We start from the raw sequence: 20845 nt of genomic DNA on the forward strand, positions 1-20845 counted from the left end.
GAGGTTAGTTGTGAAAGCCAGTGTTGATGTCATCCCGAAGGTGATGTCCAGCCACAGTTGGCGTAGTCTACAAATAGACAAGCTTGTATCCGACCTAATTAGTTAAGGCTATACGAGTCATTGTCTGCATATTTTACTCGTTGTATATCATATTTGGTTGTCTCAACCGACTTGTGAAAACTAATGAAGTGATATTCCTCCCAGTTCGATAAGCAGTTTTTCTCCCACTGTAAAGCAACGAGGAAGCGTCTACAAAATTTAAGATGTACATGTACCTCTTCTATAAAATACGCCTTTTTATATCTCCGAACTGTATTTTTTGTTTTTTTTTTTGTTTTTGTTGTATCATTGTATCATTGTCTTTGTTTTCTACTGTGCCTGAATATTACAGGGCATGCTGAATGACAGTTAAGGTGTTGAAACACAACCATGGTATTTGTAAAAATAACAGTTTCAATATGTTTCCCCCTGTACAACCGTTTTGCAATGTTTTTGATAGCCCCCTCCCCCATCAAGAGATAATTATCTTCTTTTTAATTTTGATTATTAATTTTATTTTATTTTTTAATTCCGACACAGTCTTCATTTCTGCTGAAATATTGGTATCGCCAAAAAGAGCATCTCGAAAATTGCATAATTAAATAGATAAATAAGTTGTTTCTTCTGCTATCTTTTACAGTGTCTCTCTCTGGTCGTCTTGGGTATGGTTATTATTGTTACTACCGCCATGCTGAAGATTGGATATCAGTACAGCTATACAAAGATGATGAGTTGGAATGCTGCCAATGAGACTAAAAACATTTCCACGGAAAATCTCATTCAAAATTCCATTTCACAAGCAATCAATGCCCAAAAAATGGGCTACCTCGTATATGATTGTAGTACGGTTAGGCGAGGTGCGTGTGGAGGTTGGTCAGACAGGATATCCGGTATATTATCAACCCTTACCATAGCCATCCTTACAAAGCAACAACTCCTTATCAATTTTGACAAGCCCTGCCTTCTTCAGGATTATCTCATCCCGGCTACCTTCAACTGGATATATAACTCATCTGTATTTAAAAATAAAAGCAACGCATATCATAACCTACTTGACCGCGGTTCTAATAAAATAAAAGCGTATTTGAATGGAATCAAAGACATCAACTCTTACTTCTCAAAGGATATCAATTTTATTCGGATGAATTGGGATTTTACGGATTGTTTCAGAAAAAGACCAAATATTCGTAGTGAAATTCCGTGGATTCTAGAGCTGCACTATGCTGATATGTACAGGCAGATGTTCAAACTATTATTTAAACCATCACCTGACCTTGATCGTGCATTAAAGGATCAATATCGAACACAACGATCACGACCGAAGATAGCGTGTGCCCATGTACGAGTTGGGGGCAATCCTACCATGCCAGGAGATTTGAAGAGACCAGAAAAACCACTAGACGTTCTGTGGGAATATTTTGATACTTTGAACAAAAGGATTACGATTTATTCATTGCTTCCGACTCTGACAATGTAAAGGGGTTGGGCAAGAAGCGCTACCAAGGAAACATGATAGACACTGTCGGGAAAATCACACACATTGACCAACACAATAAAAATGACCCACGTGAGGGTTTTCTGAAACAGATGTTAGATTTCTATACATTGGTTTCCTGTGATATACTTATTATTACTGATAGCGGGTTTGGCACGTTAGCAGCCTTTGTTCGGGAAATAGATTCTGAATTGTACTATTGGCGAGGACGCGAACTCAAACCATGTTCCAGGTATACATTGCCAGTAAGTGAAATTCTAGCGCCAGATACGTAGATACATAGGGCGAATGTGTTGTAATTGGTCTTAATTAACAATTTCAGACAAGATTTTTGAGCTGGTTCTTTAAATAAAACTTGTTTCTACTTGAGAAACATATGGGAAATTAATTGTGCATTAAAGAAAAACATGAGAATAGAGAATACCTTCTGTCACGGAAGCTTTGAAGGTTATGTTTGATAATGTGGATATCATATTACCAAAGTATTCAAATAGATGTTGTGCAAAAATATAATAACATGCCTTCTGCATGGTCGTGGATGACTGAAAATTACTTATGTTTCGTTAGATTTATTCAAAAAGTAAAAGCGTGGAGAGCAAATCGCAAATTAACATCCCTTGTGGTGATTTGTACGAAAACTAGAAGCAAGGCATCAATGTTAATCCAGTGTTTTCAGTTTAAGATAGACCCATCTGAGTATTACTTGATAACATATATCAAATACTGTCTGTTATTCTTTATTTACCTTTCAGCGTTCTTTCACTCTTTCTTGTATTGAGAAAGTTTGAAAACTGGCTGCATACATTCTGTATAATAACCTAAAATTACATGCTACATTTCCTTGTTTATCTTATCATGAATTCCTTAGATACATTATACTGATTTTCCGATGACATCGATATGTTTTATACATACTTTTGATAGCGAGAGATGATTAATACTTATGTATGTGTGTTCAAACACCAGATATGCTATGCTATACCAGATATATATGGTATGCATTATACAATATCTCACCACACTAATACATGGAGTATACACGTGTGCACTTACTATGAGGTAATTATATACGTGCAAAGTGTTAAGAAAGCACACAGTTTGTGTGATCATTAGAGTTCTGTCAAAATATCTGATACCTGCATGTGGCCATTTAATATATCAGATTTTGTATTCTTAAAATAAACAGCACGTGGTAGTTTACATTTATTGTCTCTTGTTATAATGTAATAAACAGAATGTAAGCCAATACAATACCGGGTAAATGCCCCACTGACTTCACCCTTCAAGCGGTATGACCTCGGAGCAGACGTTTTTAAAAAATCATTCTTTACAGGAAAGGAAAACAAAAAATAACGTGGTACAGGTTTTAACTAAAAACTGACTGGCAAGTAATCATAAAATAAACTTAATTGATTCAATACAGTCCTATATAAATTGCCTAAATTGCACTTTTATAGACCTCCTTTTCTTGGCTGTTCAGAAAGTCAAAACAAACCCGCAGCCTATCTGTAATATGTGGGGACCTGTATTAATGGTATGATATAACTTTAATTTACATCCCTGACCGCGTCGATCAACATCAGTACCTATATTAATGGTTAAATACAGTATTAATTTTCACCACTAACTGTACAGGTCAACATCAGTACCTGTATTAATAATACACTACAACTTAATATACATCCCTGGCTTAACCGGTCAACATCTGATCCTGTATTTATCGTAAAAATAAAACTTTAACAAACATCCATGAAGGGCCCGCGGTGACTGAGTGGTTAAGGTGTCTTGAAAATGTATTACTAGCCCTCCACCTCTGGGTTGCGAATGCGAAACCAACGTGGGCAGTTGCCAGGTACTGACTGTAGGTCGGTGGTTTTTCTCCGGGTACTTCTGCTTTCTTCCACCTCCAAAACCAGGCGCGTCCTTAAATGACCCTGGCTGTTAATTAATAGGCTTTAATAAAAAATAAACCGAGCAAAACATCACAACCCTGACGGTACTTGTCAACATCAGTGCATGTATTTAAACATTGTACTGTTACCAAATGGTAGTATACAGTCGATATGAATACAATTTAGGTGACAGATAAATAGAATGTCGCCCGTTAGGGCGTATGTATATTTCGATGCTAACCTTCATATTTCATATATTGACATTTAACAACCATGAATATCTAGTTTCGACAGATTATACTTTACATTCTTGCAGGATATTTGTTGATTTTCATATTTAACTAATAAAAAAAATATTGATATTTCCCTTGACAACAATACTATGAATTAAATAATATTTAAATGAAGATATCTCTCCTATTGTATTTCATTCACAACTTGTAGTAAACAAGTATTATGACACAAATATTGTACAAAAGTTATGCTATGTTATGCCCCGAGGTAGTAGAGTACAGTAAAATTTTTTAGAGCTGTGAATACAATGGTAACAGCTTGAAAAATGCTCAAAAATTGCAAAATATTTTTATATTTGACCCAAAAATGACACAATTCTTCCTCTACACAATATTTTTCTGAAACCTTTTTACAATTAAATCCCAAAGACAGAATTAATCTTGTTTTGACATATGTTGTAAATTAAGTTTTTCTGCTATCTTACCTTTTCCGGGGGCTTCCATTTTTCGCTGTAGGCAAAACTAAATTTCCTGTGTAAACACACTTTCGGAAAATCCGGAAATTTAAAATCCGGAACCAATTTATTAATTTTTTGTTTTAACAAATGTGAAGCCTATTTGTACTACTTCATACTGAATATACCAATTATAGTGTACATTTACTTTTTCATAGTTATTTGCTTAACAAACAAAAATCGCTCATGGCCAGCCTGTCCTACCGTAGTGTGCTACCCGAAAACATTTTTATTAGTATATACCTTTCAAATTATACTTTCTAAATTTGTTACAATTATTCTAATGCAAGTTATATTCTAATGCAAGTTATATGGAACTGCTACTATGGAATAATGTAATGTGTGATACTGTTTATATAAGAACCACATACATTATAAATTTGCTATGTAGAACTTTATGTCACATACATTATAAATTTGCTATATATAACTTTATGTATTTTATTTTCATTTATTCTTCAATTAAATCTTATCATTTGATGTTATAAAGCAATGCATTTCTATGTACCAAGACAGGGGTATTTGTCCACAAATACATTCAAAGCTTGTCACTACACTACACTGTAGATCACAGGCACACGTGTGTATATCCCATACAGTGTAAACTATACCTTTGTTTGTCTTCAATGCACAATTATAATAAAGAAAAGTTTTAAATATCATGTGCTGACCCTCTTACAATAACTTAAGAAATGTAATTCTGCTTGCATACATGTAATTCTCCATGCTGTGAAGCTCTGTTTGCATATTACTACCAGGATTGCTAGATACAATAAAATAACAAAGACAGTAAAATGAGTGGCGATAATTGGCTCACTTCTTCAATGAAGTGGCCGCGTTTATTCAAAAGTTTTAATTCAAAATTATCATTTCTGTTTGTTTTTTTCCTTTTGATGTATGATAAAATAATCTTTGTCTGACATGGAACAAATTTTTTACAAAAGTAAATAGGCAAAGGTGAGCGAAATAAAGAATTATCCGCCAAAATGACAATACATATTGTCATCCGCCACCCAAACAGCATGGAGAGACACTTTCTTAAAACAGCAATGACTATCATGTTGAACATACAAAGAAAACTGTCACTGTCTGTTATGTGACAAGACACATAAAAGCATGCATACATTAAACATTAATTATTAATCTAGTAACAAACCTTATATGGCAATAACCGGTGTATTTGTCCTGGTGAAGATTACAAGACAACAAAAATATAGTAGTTATACAAAACTATCTATCTGAAAAACTGATAATATTGAATAACACATAATAATAATACATAATACCTAAGTGGACATAATCAACACTAAGCCATTGTCTTATACATGAGCTTACAATGGAACTGAATACTATAAATGGATTAATTCCTGTTAGGAATCAATATTACACTTAAATTAAGTTTAAGTGTTCATTTCAATGTCTTTAGCAGGGACCCACGCGCCTGCTTTATTACTTATGTTCATTTCAATGTCTTTAGCAGGGACCCACGCGCCTGCTTTATTACTTATGTTCATTTCAATGTCTGTAGCAGGGACCCACGCGCCTGCTTTATTACTAATGTTCATTTCAATGTCTTTAGCAGGGACCCACGCGCCTGCTCATTTATAATATTCATCAATGTCTTTAGCAGGGACCCACGCGCCTGCTCATTTCTAATATTCATCAATGTCTTTAGCAAGGACCCATGAGCCTGCGTGTTTTGAAAACCAGTAAAAGTGCATACAAAATTTAGTCTATAATGCAAAAAGACACAAAGCAGGGACCCATGCCCCTGCGTTTATATCATTGCAACACATGTACATCTGCACCTGTATTCCTAACAATTGACTGACAGCTTTAATCTATACACTGAATGAATAGCAGGAACCATCGCACAAGTTAAGCCTGACCCGTAAAAATATGCATGTTAGCAGGGACCCACGCGGACCAGGGGGTTCTTATCTGGAGTAATGTAAAGAGGGCCTTGAGTCGCTCCTCTTTCTGACAAGTAATCAAGCAAAGCTTTAACAGGACATATTTTAGAGTCTTTCCCTAAGGTTGCAACTTTGACCCTGTGTACCTGTTTGTTAGCATTATGTTTAAAGTTGGTAAAAGTGATTTGGATACATGATGGAGTGCTCCCTTCATAGCTTATGTCAATATCTGACAACTGAAGGACATTTTTGACTGTTTGTGGACCAGTGTAAACTAGTTCACCAATGCGGGCCAGACCATAAAATGCTAAAGTGAAAATTGAACGGTGCATATATTGTTCGTAACGTTTGCAACATAGAAATGGGAGAGATGCTATTAACAGCTGAAGGACTGGCTCTGTAATGGGAAGACGCATATCATGGGTTGGAGCGAGTTTTGCTGCACCAGCAACAAGTTTTCTAACTACAAAAGTTTTTGTGGTGTCTGAGTAACCACCCAAGTTATGTACATATGCAATAGCTGATAACTGGGAAGCTATAGTTGACGATGACAGACCTTTCTCATAGCAATGTGCTATATATAGGGCAACTGTAGCATAGCTAAGAGGGTACTCGGGGGTCTGGTATGCAATATTTTACTACAAAAACTATCTATGTCACACAGAACCTTGTTGTATGTTTTTGTTGTAGATGGTGCTAGACAGGCTGTCATCAATTGTTTTATTGTAAGAGGTAAAGTTCCTGATCCAGCATGGATTTCACTGGTGTTGGCTCGGGGGAAGCAGATGGACATAATGCTTTGAACGTCTCTACCTGTAACCGAGACAAAGCATCTGCAAGTGTGTTTTCATGACCGTTTAAATGGAACACCGAAAGAGTATATTATAGTTGAGACATGAAATCACTAACTTGCTAACTAGATGCATTATAATAGGGTCTCGGGAAAATTGTTTATTCACTATAGGAATAAGAGCCTGGTTATCTGTGAAGAACCAAATGCATTTATTTTGGAGTTGTCCACCCCAGAGTATAATGGCTAGCACAATGGGATAAAGTTCAAGTGTAGCAATGTTAACACCTTTGAGTTTAACGCTAGGGTGCCATGAACCATACACCCCATAACCTAAACCAGAAGCATCTGTAAAGAATTGTATATTGTCGCTGTACAGCCATCTCTCATCTAGGAAAAATTGCTTGCCATTAAAGCCCAGCAGAAATTCTTGCCACATGGTCAGAACAGCTTTAGCCGATTTAGTGAGACGAATCAGATGGAACGATTTGTTAAGGCCTATGGTGAGATCAATCAAACGACGCAAAAAGGCACGGCCCGGTATAACTATTGATGTGGCAAATTACAATGTTCCTATCAGAGACTGTAATTCTTTCAGAGTAACTTTTTTACGGGTTTGAAATGTTGTTATTAAATCATTACATTTTTCGAGTTTGTCTGGTGGGAGTCTAGCTTCCATTTCTTGTGTATCAAGGGTAATACCAAGAAATGGTAATATCTTATTAGGGCCAAAGGTTTTCTCCTTAGCCAAGGGAATACCAATGTATGCACAGAGTTCTTGAAAAGATGAAAGTAAAGCTTGGCATTCTTCTTTAGATTTGGTAATGAAAAGAAATTCATCTAAAACATGAACTACTGCTGGTGCCTGAAGTTTAGAATAAGCTACCCATTCTAAGGCTGTGCTCAGTTCTTCAAAAATTTTGCAACTTTCTGAAAGGCCCATCGGTAAACACTTATCAAAATAAAAATTCCCTTCCCAATGAAATCCCAACATTCTACGATCTTTTGGGTGAATGGGTACAATTCTAAAAGCAGATTCTATGTCTGTTTTATTTATCGCGTCTGATATGGTAGCATATTGTACGGTAGAGGACTCTACATCTATACCATCATTGATTGAAAGACCTTTTGGATGACTAAGATGATGTATCATGCGATATTTACCAGGTTCCTTTTTTGGGACTACTCCGATGGGACTTACATGACAATTTTGATATGGGGGTGTGGAAAACGGACCTGCTAAACGCCCTGCCTTAACTTCTTTATTTAGTTTTTCTGTAATAATATGGGGGAAATCTTTTGTCGACTTCAGGTTTCAACACGTTTGCTTAAAGTCGCTTCCCTTAAAATGAATGTGGAAACCCTCTCTGAACCCTTGAACCAAATATTCCCTCTTCTCTTTATCGTAACCATCTAACATTTCAACTAGCCTATCGGCGACTATAGGGGTGACGATGCCTGTTAAATCCTCTTGGCCTGGGGGTGTAGGGTTGGTGCTTGTTGTAAACATAGGGGTTTTGGTAACGTTGGGGGCGAAAAGACCCCACTTGAGAGCGTGGTGTTTAAGTTTTCTCCCTTACGAAGCATAGCCTCATGTCATAGTTCTCACTCAATATATTCCCGTGACCACGAATGCAGAATCGTAGTACTGCCAGTCAGCTCCTTTACTAGCAAGTTTGCGTACCACAGACATGTATTTTAGTATAGACCCAAACTTATCGGGATACTTCTCACATAAAATTGAGGCAAAGATGTGAAAATTATTGGTCCATTGGTCAATGGACAGAGTTTTGGATTTGTGTTTGGACACCCACTGCACCACAGGGACCCAAGCCTTGTATTGAATTACTTGTTCATAGGTCTCCTGCTCTTTTTTGTCAATGAGCGCAATGTCAATGTATTCCCCCGCCCAATTTTTTTCTTTAGTTGACTGGGTGACCATGGCAGGTAAAGGGAGAGCAGAGGAGATGAATTGGACTTCATCAGCTGGGTTGACCTGTGATACGGCGGCTGCCACATCTGCCGCATTATGCAATACAGTTTGGTCAATGGACACCTCACCAATGGCCGTTTCAACAGTGGGTGCTATCGTTGGTGCCCCTACAGGGGGTACCTCCGTCCTGATATCATCACCGAGTCCAGTCGTTGTCGCCACTGGTTGACCGATCTGTCTGCAGGCCTTCTCGACTCCTTCTTTGACCGCCCTGGCTATCATGGCCTCAGCTTCGGTTTCCGAATATGTTTCGCCAGACTCCTGGCTGTTTTCACCTTGGTCAACAATTTGAACATCCTCTCGATCTGCGACTACTGTCTCCCGATGTATGGACTTCCTTGGAGGGATGGTGGCATGATTTGTTGCGGCCTTTCGTTTTGGAGGCATCTTAGTTGTTGGCTAAAGTACAATAGAAAAATTATTTTAGTAAGGGAAATAAATAAACCCAGATCATAGGAAAGTGTAAAAGTGAAAATTCATTATTAGAGCAACTTGACACCATGCAGGGCCAGGAGACAGGATATATATCCTTCCATTCCTTTAGTATACCCCTGGTAAGCAGTATGGTCAATTGTCAAATAGGGAAAATTTGTATTTTATTAGTACAACCTGAAACCATGAAAGGCCAGGAGAATAAAATTGCATCATTAGTACAACCTGAAACCATGAAAGGCCAAGAGAATAAAATTGCATTATTAGTACAACCTGAAACCATGAAAGGCCAGGAGAATAAAATTGCATTATTAGTACAACCTGCAACCAAGAAAGGCCAGGATTTTTTTTTCTTTTATGCATGCGCATGACAGACAGGGGACACATACCATTTATACCGACTGCTGAAAGCAGTATTGGCAATAGTGAAAATCACCGGCATGAACCACCCTGCTGTAGCATGCTAATGCATAACAAAACCTGAAACCATTAAGGCCAGGATTTTATTATTATTTTTTTTTTTACAACCTGAAACCATTACGGCCAGAATTTTTTTTTTTTTTTATAATACTTCAATATATATATCTTTAGATTAACTCCGTCCTTCAGACACTAATGCCATATAATAAATTAACCATAAGACAGAAACATGTTTTTTTTTTTGTTTTTTTTTTTAAATATTGATACTAAGATGGCCTGTATTCCAACGAGCATTAATTAATATTGACACACACATAGACCTATATATAACATTCATTAAACAAAGTGATGGAGAAATTTGAACAATAATGTGCCATCTGTACTACCCTTAAATTAAGCCGTTTTAAAATTATAAAATTGGGCATTGATAAACCAACACTCATATATATGGGAATATAACATTCATCAATATTTGTCTCTAGTAGTTTCTATACCAGTAGTCATGGCACTTCATAGGATTTATTTTGTGTCACAGGGGAGGCAACTCGAGGAAAAAGTCATAACTTAAACTGTAAATGATCATCACGAACTGACCTAATAAAGTGGTGTTGAGTCACAAGCTTTTATGCCAAATAAAACTCCACCACGCACTGACTTAAAGTATGGCTGTTGACGTCGAAAATGTTCTCCGTCGTGGTCGTACAGCTGTGCTAGGTCTGTCATTCTATCATGACTCCAGAATTTACAAAACACACTGCCTGCTAGAAAAGTCTTTAGTCTATTGTTGATGTCCGTAACTCGCTGGTTGTAAGTGCAGATGTCTACATCCCCTTTTGTGGGAACGAATCTTCAGTCGTGGAAACAGCTCTAGAACAACCACGTACTGAACAAATGGGGCCGTAAATGATTGTTCCAAAAAAGTTGAAAACTTGTCAAACACAACGTCGGGAGTCATGTCCGGGCGACTAATGTCATTACCAGCTATCTGTAAACAGATTACGTCAGGCCGGAAATAATATAGATCGTCCATGTGTCTATAGAGAGTATCTATGGTCCCTCCGGGATAACCAACCATATGGATCTGGTGGGAATCTAGGCGAAAACTTAAATTGAAAGTGGTGGGCTTTTCTTCGCTAAATTTGGCTAAACGTCTAACGAGACTGTGACCCCATATCAATACCGATTTCGGAGGCTTATCCATCATCTAGGGTATATGCAGTTTGTGAGTACTTACGTAGGGTGTAAAACAAAATGAAAATAGCTACTCTCCCTGTATGTCGAAGATCCGAAAACCAAACAATCACTTCAATCAGCTGATCGGCGCCATGTTTGTTGTTGTCGTTTAGGTCCGCTCAGTCGACCACAGCATGGTAAGCTTACACTGACAAATGTCACATATTACTCACAGGAAGTTCGTTTTACGATGTGATCGGATACCCTATCCACCAAAAGATAGGAATAAACAAGCTGATAAGCACAGAATGTCAAAATCAAATGTGAAATAATTTGGCTGTCAAAACAAAGATGGCGATCGATGAAATTTTTTTCTTCTAGTGGCAGGATGCCTTGTGATATTGACCAATGAGAGATGACCTTTAACTTATGACCCGGATGTTATGATACCATATATGGCATGTATAGGGGGCGCTGCTAAATTAGCCCGCTAAATTAGAGAAATTAAATCGAAGTGCCATGCAGTTTACAAAAATACGTTTGTTGTTACAAACTTAAATATATAATTATGGAGCTAGCGGTTGTAGCCCTGCCTAGACAAAATTAATTGATGCTGTCAATAGTCCAGCTAACACCAACATATACAAATTGCACTGAATCTCGGCCTTTAAATCTCTGACTGTACAGGTCAACATTATTTCCTGTTTTAATGATATAATTAGATTTAATTAACATCCCTGATTGGACTGATCAACATCAGTACCTGTTTTAATGATATAATGCATCTTAACATACATTCCTGACTCTACGATCAACATCAGTTCCTCTAGTTATCATTTAATACAGTTTTAATTTACATTCTTGACTGTACCGGTCAGCATCAGAACATGTATTACTGATATATTACAACTTTAACTGACATTTCTGACTATACTGGTCCACATCAGTACCTGAACATGTATTTATAATATAATTCAACGCTAACTTAACCCTGAATGTACTGGTAAACATCAGTACCGATATTTATGATATAATACAGCTTTGATTTACATCCCTGAATGTACTGGTCAACATCAGTACCTTTATTTATGATATAATACAGCTTTATACCGCTCAAATTTACATCCGTGAATGTACTGGTCAACGTCAGTACCTGTATTTATAATACATTGTATATATTATGACTTTAATTTACATCACTGGCCGTTTACAATATTTTCATCTGTTTACAATGTGTCAATGAACAATAATGTTTACCCCGTCAACTTCAGAAATAGGTTATCTACAAACAAAGAGGTATATATCATACACTGCTCCAGAATCTTTTTAGTGAATGTTTTAATGATAAACTGCTATTCCAATCAAAATATGAAAAGTTAGCATGAAACTAGAATTATAACCGCCACAATACATTTTGTATCGAATGCACCGCAATGCAGTTTGGTCCTGCCGGTAAAGACAGGGACGTGTACAGGCGGAGACGCACGCTGATAAACCCTATTCTCGTAATGTGTGATGATGCATATCTAGCAAACTAACTATCTTGTCTTTATATGCGAATATGATACTTTCCCTCATTTCTTGTTTTACATGTTGACGAACTTTAAAGTAGGTATAATAACCATATAATGTTTGCCACAAACACGTGTTATTGCTTTGAATGTATATGCCATTAAATGGCTGTACCTATACAAGTTCTCGGCTGGCATTTGGAATATCTCGGTTCGCTATTACCTCATTAATTGAAAGCGTCCTTCGTTCCTAGTCAATATAAAGCTTGAATGATTCAACACATTTAGTAGTGCAAATGAACGTCTTTTTGAATACGACGGACCTAATATGAACACAAGGAAGTCGAATCGAACTCGTTAACATTAGTAAGTATATGTTAATTATACTTACATTTGTATCTTTAAGTGCATGCCTTTATTATTTAGATATCCCAAGTTGTCAGTTAATCTAGAAGTAAATCGTTGTTTGTTGTTACATATGATACTGGTTAAACCTGACATCTGTCATAATATGGCTAGGCGGATGATCATGTTACAAGACTGTACGAGTTATCTCCCCTTAGAACTTTTCCGGAAATATGTTATTTTCCGTTTTGTAAATTAGAGTGAATAAAAAAGATGAAGATGGAAGCAAGAACGTGTTTTCGAGTGATAAATTTTGAAAGTGGAATCCTTACAATTCCTACAGCTAATTCCCCCGTTGCCCGCTACATGGTGGAGAATCCAAATTGCAAGGACATTTATCAGCTGTGTGATAGGTAAATTCTACCAAGACTTTTGTGTATTTCGCTGTTTGATGTTGATCGTTCCGGACCGCGAGGGACAATATCTATGGCGGCCTCAACATGGCGGGCAATGTTTGTTACATCATGAGGTGACACTGATATGTTGATGTTTGAACGCTTTTATTACCTACTATTGTTCATCATGGCTTCCTGTGACTTTTCATCAAATGACATATTCTCTGATGATTTTTTACTACAAAATGAATTAAAGTCTAACGTTACTAACTTTTCACCAATTTCGGACCATGCACCACGTGGTCGTGGGCCCAGTAACAGTACACCTTCAGAGATACTCCAGTGTGCCAAATTTCATGGCAATACAGACGATCCCACCCGATTTCTGGATGAATTTTCAGCTTATTGCGAATTACTAGACATCAACGACGAAAAACGGGTAGCCGCTTTTAGTTTACTTTTAAAAGGTTCAGCAAAAACGTGGTTCGAACATTTGCCTAGTACCCAAAAACACTCGTGGTCCACACTCATACTAAAATTTAAACAACGATTTGTAGATTTGAGTGCAGAAAGCCCCAGACTCCTCCTAGAGACTGAAACATTTACTAAAACGACTCTCCAACCCCTACAGAAGTTGGATGATTTCTACTCAACACTTATTCACAAGGGGAAGCTACTCAGGAGAAGGGATGAGGAGCTGTTACTGAAGTTCATTGATAGTTTACCTGACACTCTGAAGTTTTATGTCAGGACGACACATCCTAAAACATGTGAGGCAGCGTTCCATGCTGCAAAAATGGGGGAGGCCTTCGGTTATAGGGCAGTATCATCACCACCACAGGATACCATACCCAAGTCTGCATTGTCTGGACAGAGTGCTACGTCTCGCCCTTCGGATCATTACGATTTGGCTGCCCTCACAGATAAAGTGTGCCAACTCACACTCAGTGTAGAAAAACTGAAACGTTCTGAGGCCCCTCCCCCTAGAGTAACAGTTAACGATCAGTGGACACCGTCACCACAACCCCCAACCAATATTCGTACCTGTTTTCGATGTTCAGCACCTGGACACATTAGCAGAGACTGTTGTTGGATGGAAACTTTGCCACCCAACCCCTCCACACAATGCCAACTCTGCTCACAATTGGGCCATGGAGCTACAGATTGTGCCTACCTTGGGAAACAACAGGGACCAAACCCTCCGCATCATTACTATGACAACCCCGATCGACAGGATCGCGCACAGGGTTCAGCTGTTCAGCATTCGGGAAACTCCAAGGCCCCGAGGCCATCGGCGCGACATCCTCCGGGCAAGCAGTAACTCGTGCATCTCGTGCTCCTATTCGAAGTATGTCAGAGACTCATCCACGTTCACGTAGTCCGTCTCCAATACCCTGGCGAGAAAAACTGTCGAGCAGTGACTCAAGTGATAATGACACAGACATCAGTGACTTTCCTGATAATTGGCAATGTAACACAAAAACTAAGTTTATGTATTATCCAGTTGACTTTAAGTCCATTAAGGTTGCCGCTTTATTAGACTCAGGCTCTAGTATTAGTGTAATGGGTGTTGAATTTTTTGACAGGTTGCCTGATAAATGTAAGAGTGGTTTCCAACCCTCAGAGAAGTCTATTTTGGTGGCAGATGATAAATATGTCAAGGTCATAGGTACAGCAAAGGTCAAGGGGTACACCCCAACTGGTAGACATATATTTTTTGTTCATTTATTAGAACACACCTCACATCCATTCATTGTTGGTACTGATTACATGATGTCATATGGTTTGGTACTGGATTTTAAGACATGTATACATACTGTAAAGGGTATGACAGGGAAGGTGAAGGTCAAATGTTTGTCCTCCCTCACCTTACCCTCTAATGCTGAAATCACTATTGAGGGTAAAGTACCCAAGCATGTTTTTACTGGTATCCAGGGTATTTGTACAATCAATCGGAGATTATTAAATGAAGGATTATTGGTTGCTAAGTCAGTCATAACTGTACCTCCTACTCGTGTTATACCTTTGAGATTATGTAACCCTACCAATGCCCCCATAAATATATGCAAGGGTACAGTGTTGGCTGATTTTGCAATGTTTGATGGTTCCTGTGACATAATACCTTTAAAAGCCATGCAGAATATGTGTAATCATATTAATGTTGACTCATGTCAAAGTGCCGAGAGCACTGTAGTTACCAATGAGAACAAATCTTTTTGTGAGAATTTTCATATAGGGTCTGCATTGTCTGATGATCAGAGAAGTAAGGTTCAACAGTGTTTATATGATAACAAAGATGTCTTTGTCACACCTATGAATCCATCATTAGGATACACAACCTTAGTTGAACATGAAATTCATCTTAAGAAAGACTTTGTTAGTAAACAACAGAAGCCGTACAGGCTTCCTCCAGATAAAAAGGAGGTGTTGCGTACTCAGTTACAGGAGTTGTTGGAACAAGGAGTGATTGCTGCTGTGTCTGAGAGTGAAAGCTTACCTATTTCTAGTCCCATTGTATTAGTGGCTAAGAGAAAGTATCCGGGAGCAGAGGGAAAGAAAGGATCGCGAGAGAGTCATTTACATAGCTATAGATTTTGCTGTGATTTTAGGTACTTAAACTCTCAAACTGAAGATTTCAGATACAATATACCTGATTTACAGGAACTCACAGAGTCCCTTAGTCAAACCAAGCCCAACTTTATAACATCCATAGATATGAGTTCAGGTTTTTTTCAAATGGGCATTTCAGAGAAATCATCTAATTATACTGCTTTTAATAACTGTTTTGGTACATACAAATTCTTGCGTTTACCTATGGGTTTAAAGACCGCTCCCAATAGCTTTCAGCTGTTGATGGACAAAGTTTTACAAGGTCTGATTTTTAAATCTGTATTATGTTACCTTGACGATGTTCTTATTGTTTCTTCTACATTTGAACAACATTTACTTGATATTCAGGAGGTACTTCATAGGTTTCGTACTGCAGGGCTAAAGCTTGGTCCTAAAAAGTGTAGGTTTGCTGTAGACAAGTGCGTATTCTTAGGCCATGAGATTTCAAACACAGGGATTCGCCCTCCAGAGGATAGAGTTGAGTGTATTCGTAACTATCCCCACCCTACCAATGCTAAGGAAGTGAAACGCGCCATGGGCTTGATGAACTGGTTCAAGAAGTTTATTCCGAACTACAGCACAATTGCCGCACCTATCTATGCTCTTTTGAAAAAGAATGTAAAGTTTAAGTGGACCAGTGAACATAGTGACGCTTTTGAAACTTTGAAGCACTTGCTAGTTAACTCGGATGCCCTTGCATTTCCACGTTTTGATCTGCCATTCCGCATTGCAGTAGACGCTTCTAGTAAAGGTGTGGGCTTTATGCTCTATCAGATTTATGAGGATGGCACACCACATACAATCCGCTTTGGATCAAAGGGACTCAACCAGTGTCAGCAGTATTATGGACCCACTAAACTGGAACTTCTTGGTGTAGTGACAGCAGTAACAGAGTGTGCTTCTTATATCCGTGGTACCCACTTCATCGTTGAGTGTGACCACCAGGCACTTCGCCCCATCTCTGTCAAAGCTTGAAGGGTGCTATATACGAACGTTGGCTGGCAGTGTTACAGCAATATGACATTGAAATACAGTATAAGCCAGCCAGTAAAATGATTGTCCCTGATGCTCTGTCCAGGTGTCATCCTGCTTCAGGGATACCAATTTTGGACGCTAGCCCTGATGAGGAAAATCCCCACTTCCCATCAGTTGAGGAACCAGTACCTGCGATCACGTTACCCACTGGAGAGAACTTGGGTGACTTGTTCTTTCAACCTGTGTCTGAATTGAACAATATTTGTCTGGAACGGCCAGCATTAGATCCAGCATTTGAGTATGATGCTGACACGGAGGAGGATGTTGTTACATGTCATAAGAAGCATAGACGCAGGAGACGTCCATTATCATCTATTTAACTATCTCATCCAGCACCCAAGTATTCTGCAAGTGCTGGTGATCATACACCTTGTATAGTAGAGTCTCATACTAATGAACTCCCGAAAGTATCTCAGGATCACGTCAAGAGTGACAATTATTCTACCTGTCGGTCTGAAGCTCATGATTCAGATTGTGACTCCGTTGACGAACATTACAACAAGCCAACACAGATTGATAATGACAACACATGTACGGACAATTTTCATTTGTCAACAGAGGTTGATTCTCACGTAAGTGATCCATTCCAAGGGACCACTGATATTGACTCTAGTGATCATGCAACTCCACTGGAAATGACAACGGATATTGATCATCCACTTACACAGGACACTGTCCTAGATTTTGATGCTCATGAGTCATTGGTAACAGACATTAATGCACACTCGTTAAACGATACCGAGGAAGCCACTGTTCTAACTGATGTGTCATCTGTTTCCATACAATCTGCTGATGATGATGGAAATGAAACTGCTCCCTGGTCTATATTAGGGAAGTCTTCAGAGGAACTAGCATTATTACAACAGGCTGACCCTAATTTCCAGGATGTCTACAGGCACCTTGTTGTTGGAACTTTATCTGATAGTCAGAAAGACTCGCGTCGAGTTATACTTCAAAGTGCGGATTTCATGGTGATCAATAAAGTGCTATTTCATTCGCGTGTTGCCAAGGCTAAACGAACTAAGGACATGGACTCGTATCAGTTAGCTTTACCTGGTTCACTCGTCCAGGACGTCCTTCAGCTTTATCATGACAGCCCTATTGGAAGCCATGGAGGAATCCACGACACTCTTGACAAAATTAAAGAACATTACTTCTTCAATCACATGGCAGACATTGTAGCAGATTTTGTGCGTTCGTGTATCCCATGTCAACAACGTAAATTGACAAGGCATCATACAAAGTCTGGTATAAGTGCGTACCCTACCCCTAGCGCGCCATTCCGCGTATGGCAAGTGGACAGTTTTGGCCCATTACCTCTCACTCCTTCTGGGAAGACCTACATATTAACAGCTGTAGATATGTTTAGCAAGTTTGTGTATATGGAACCAATGGCTAGTGATGACGCTTACACTGTATCAACTGTTCTATTCCGTATGCTTTCTAGCTATGGCAGCTGTGACACTCTTGTGTCAGACAGAGGAACGGAATTCACATCGAGGGTTACGCAGGAGTTGTGTCGTTTGTTTGACGTGAAACAGGAATTTACCCCTAGCTTTGTGCATCACTGCCTCGGAGCATGTGAAAGGACCCATTCTACGCTTGCAGCTAAGCTTACCCCGTACATGAACAATACTCGATCTAATTGGGAGGATATGATTCCTTCCCTAGCAGCAGCAATGAACATGTTAGTGAATAGTTCAACTGGTTACTCTCCATATGAAATCCTCTATGGTCAACGACCCAGTTTTCCTTTGTCTACTCACATCCCTACATCAGATTTGCATACTTTGCCCAAGGACATGCATTCTTATGTGGAAGGCCTCCAAACACGTCTCCAGTGTATAAGGAAGGAGATGTTGGACAATGTTAAAACTGCTCAGGACCGTATGCTTACTACGACCAATTCCACAGCACGGCCACTCCAACTAGCTGTTGGTGATTATGTGTTTCTCCAAAAACAACCTACTGGGTCAGGCCAAAAACTTCAGAACTTATACAGTGGTGTATATGTTGTGCAGGTGATAGTCTCACCTCACCTTGTTCGACTCAAGGATCCTACCTCCTCCAAGATTTCACCCGTCCCAATTCATGTGGATAGACTAAAGATGGCTTACGTGCGTCAACCCACACCAAACTCTTTTTTTCGAGTAGTCACATCTAACAGGACTGCTTTGACAGAGGATGTAGGAGTACAGGTTGCTCTCCCAGCACCTGAACACGACAGTAGTGATGAGACTTTGACCTCAGGCTCACGTAGTTCAGAGGAATCTTCCTCCTCAGCAACCAATATACCGGTTCCAGCACCAATGCATCCTGTGAGACACAAACAAAAGCCTCTTCGCTTTCGTGACGATAACCATGTCAATCCTTTAGCAGATGCTCACATCTCAGTTTCCTCTGACACAGACGGGTTACACAAGATAAAGCGTGTGATTGCCCAGAGACACTTACCTTCAGGTTCTGAGTACCTTATCCAGATTGTGGGCGAACCTGCGCAAAATGCAGTTTGGGTCAGAGAGAACTCTTTAAACGTTAAAGCTCGTAAGGCTATTAATAGGAGACCTCCTCCTGTAGTCCCATGAACATTGTACATGTACATGTATATATACTATATTGTAGTTTACCAGGTAATTGTTCAAATTTTGTTATTTAGAGAGACTGTATTAATAGAGTGTATTCATTGGTATCAATTTGTTGCACTGATTTCTACTTTTCTGACCAATTTATGCATATGCATTAAGTGAAGTGATAAATAGAATATTACCTTTTGACATTAAATACTATTTTACTGTAAAAATGCATACATGTGATTTCATAACCATGACACTTATTGATTACATAGAATGAAATTTCTCTGTAGCATGTGTCCTTAACTGATACATGTACATGTTTCACATTCATATGTCATTTTGCCACTTGGAGTTGAGAAATGTTTACTTTTGAAACTATTTTATCATTTTTTTGTTTATCCTGAATATATTGATTGAGGTGTTTTCATCAAGTACATTGTGAATTTCGATATAACACATATAAACAATAATTTCTGTACCATACAACTTTGTCATAATTGATAGGCTTGAATGGATTTTATGTATTCGGTATTGATGATGATATATAGTGTATTTTAACATGTTGTCAGGGAGCAGTATGATGATAATATACAGATCTATATGTAAAACCATATCTGCCTGAGTACATCTCATTGACCATCAGTGTGTTGTCATTATGATATATTTGATGAGATTTCCAAAGTCATATTACACATTCTGCCATAATTAAATGCCATAAGAGTTTTGTTATATTGTTCAGTATTCTAGAGTTAATTTTGTTTTGATCTTCTAGAGTAATAGAAGAATTTTGTTTTAAGTATAATGATGCTTCTATTCTAGTCTTGCTAGTCTGTAATTTTAGTATTTTCACTTAATAGTGGAGAATGCATGACATCTGGTCCAACATAATGTGCACTTGAAGGTATTGGAAATGTGCTAGACATTAATTATTACTTAATCCCAGAACTAGCCTGTTACAAAGGTATATCATGTCATCCTGAATTGTAGAAATTGTAACATTTTATGATGTTTCCAGAAATTACCATATTGTTGAGTGGTATGATTGATTTCCAATATTGGAATATTAGTAAGGGAAAGTAACTGTGAGTGGTTCAGTGGTACAGAGAGTGTTAGTGGCTTACTTGTATACCTTCTTGGTGTTATTCATCTATTCTGTTGTTAGTTAGAGTTGATGGTCTCTACCGGATACATTCCTAATTTTAACAAAATGTTATTACCTACATATAAGATTCATAATGATGACTACATACATATATTTGTAATAATGGGATAAGCTAGCATTAATATTTCTACATATCTGTCTTCTAAGTGAGATGCATCCAATGGCCATATATTATTGTCTCGTGTATGTATGATTTACTAAAGTACTGTCTGTTTCATGTTCATCCGTCTAGCGGTAACAGGTCTTGGAAGCCTGTTATTTAAGGGGGCGGGATGTTGTGTTCATAATATGGCTAGGCGGATGATCATGTTACAAGACT

The 20845-nt window shown here is 38.3% G+C and overlaps 1 protein-coding gene across 1 annotated transcript; it reads right to left on the reverse strand.

Moving 5' to 3' along the window:
• Positions 1 to 8274: 8274 nt before the first annotated feature.
• LOC117322493 lies at positions 8275 to 11390 on the reverse strand. Its single transcript, XM_033877435.1, has 2 exons — positions 10957 to 11390; positions 8275 to 9269 (listed from the first exon to the last, which is right to left on the reverse strand). Exon 2 carries the CDS (start codon positions 9255 to 9257, stop codon positions 8487 to 8489), a length of 771 nt encoding a protein of 256 aa, XP_033733326.1. The 5' UTR covers positions 9258 to 9269; positions 10957 to 11390; the 3' UTR covers positions 8275 to 8486.
• Positions 11391 to 20845: the final 9455 nt, after the last annotated feature.

The sequence above is a fragment of the Pecten maximus genome, chromosome 2 (assembly GCF_902652985.1).
Source record: "Pecten maximus chromosome 2, xPecMax1.1, whole genome shotgun sequence".
NCBI classification, from domain to species: Eukaryota; Metazoa; Mollusca; class Bivalvia; order Pectinida; family Pectinidae; genus Pecten; species Pecten maximus.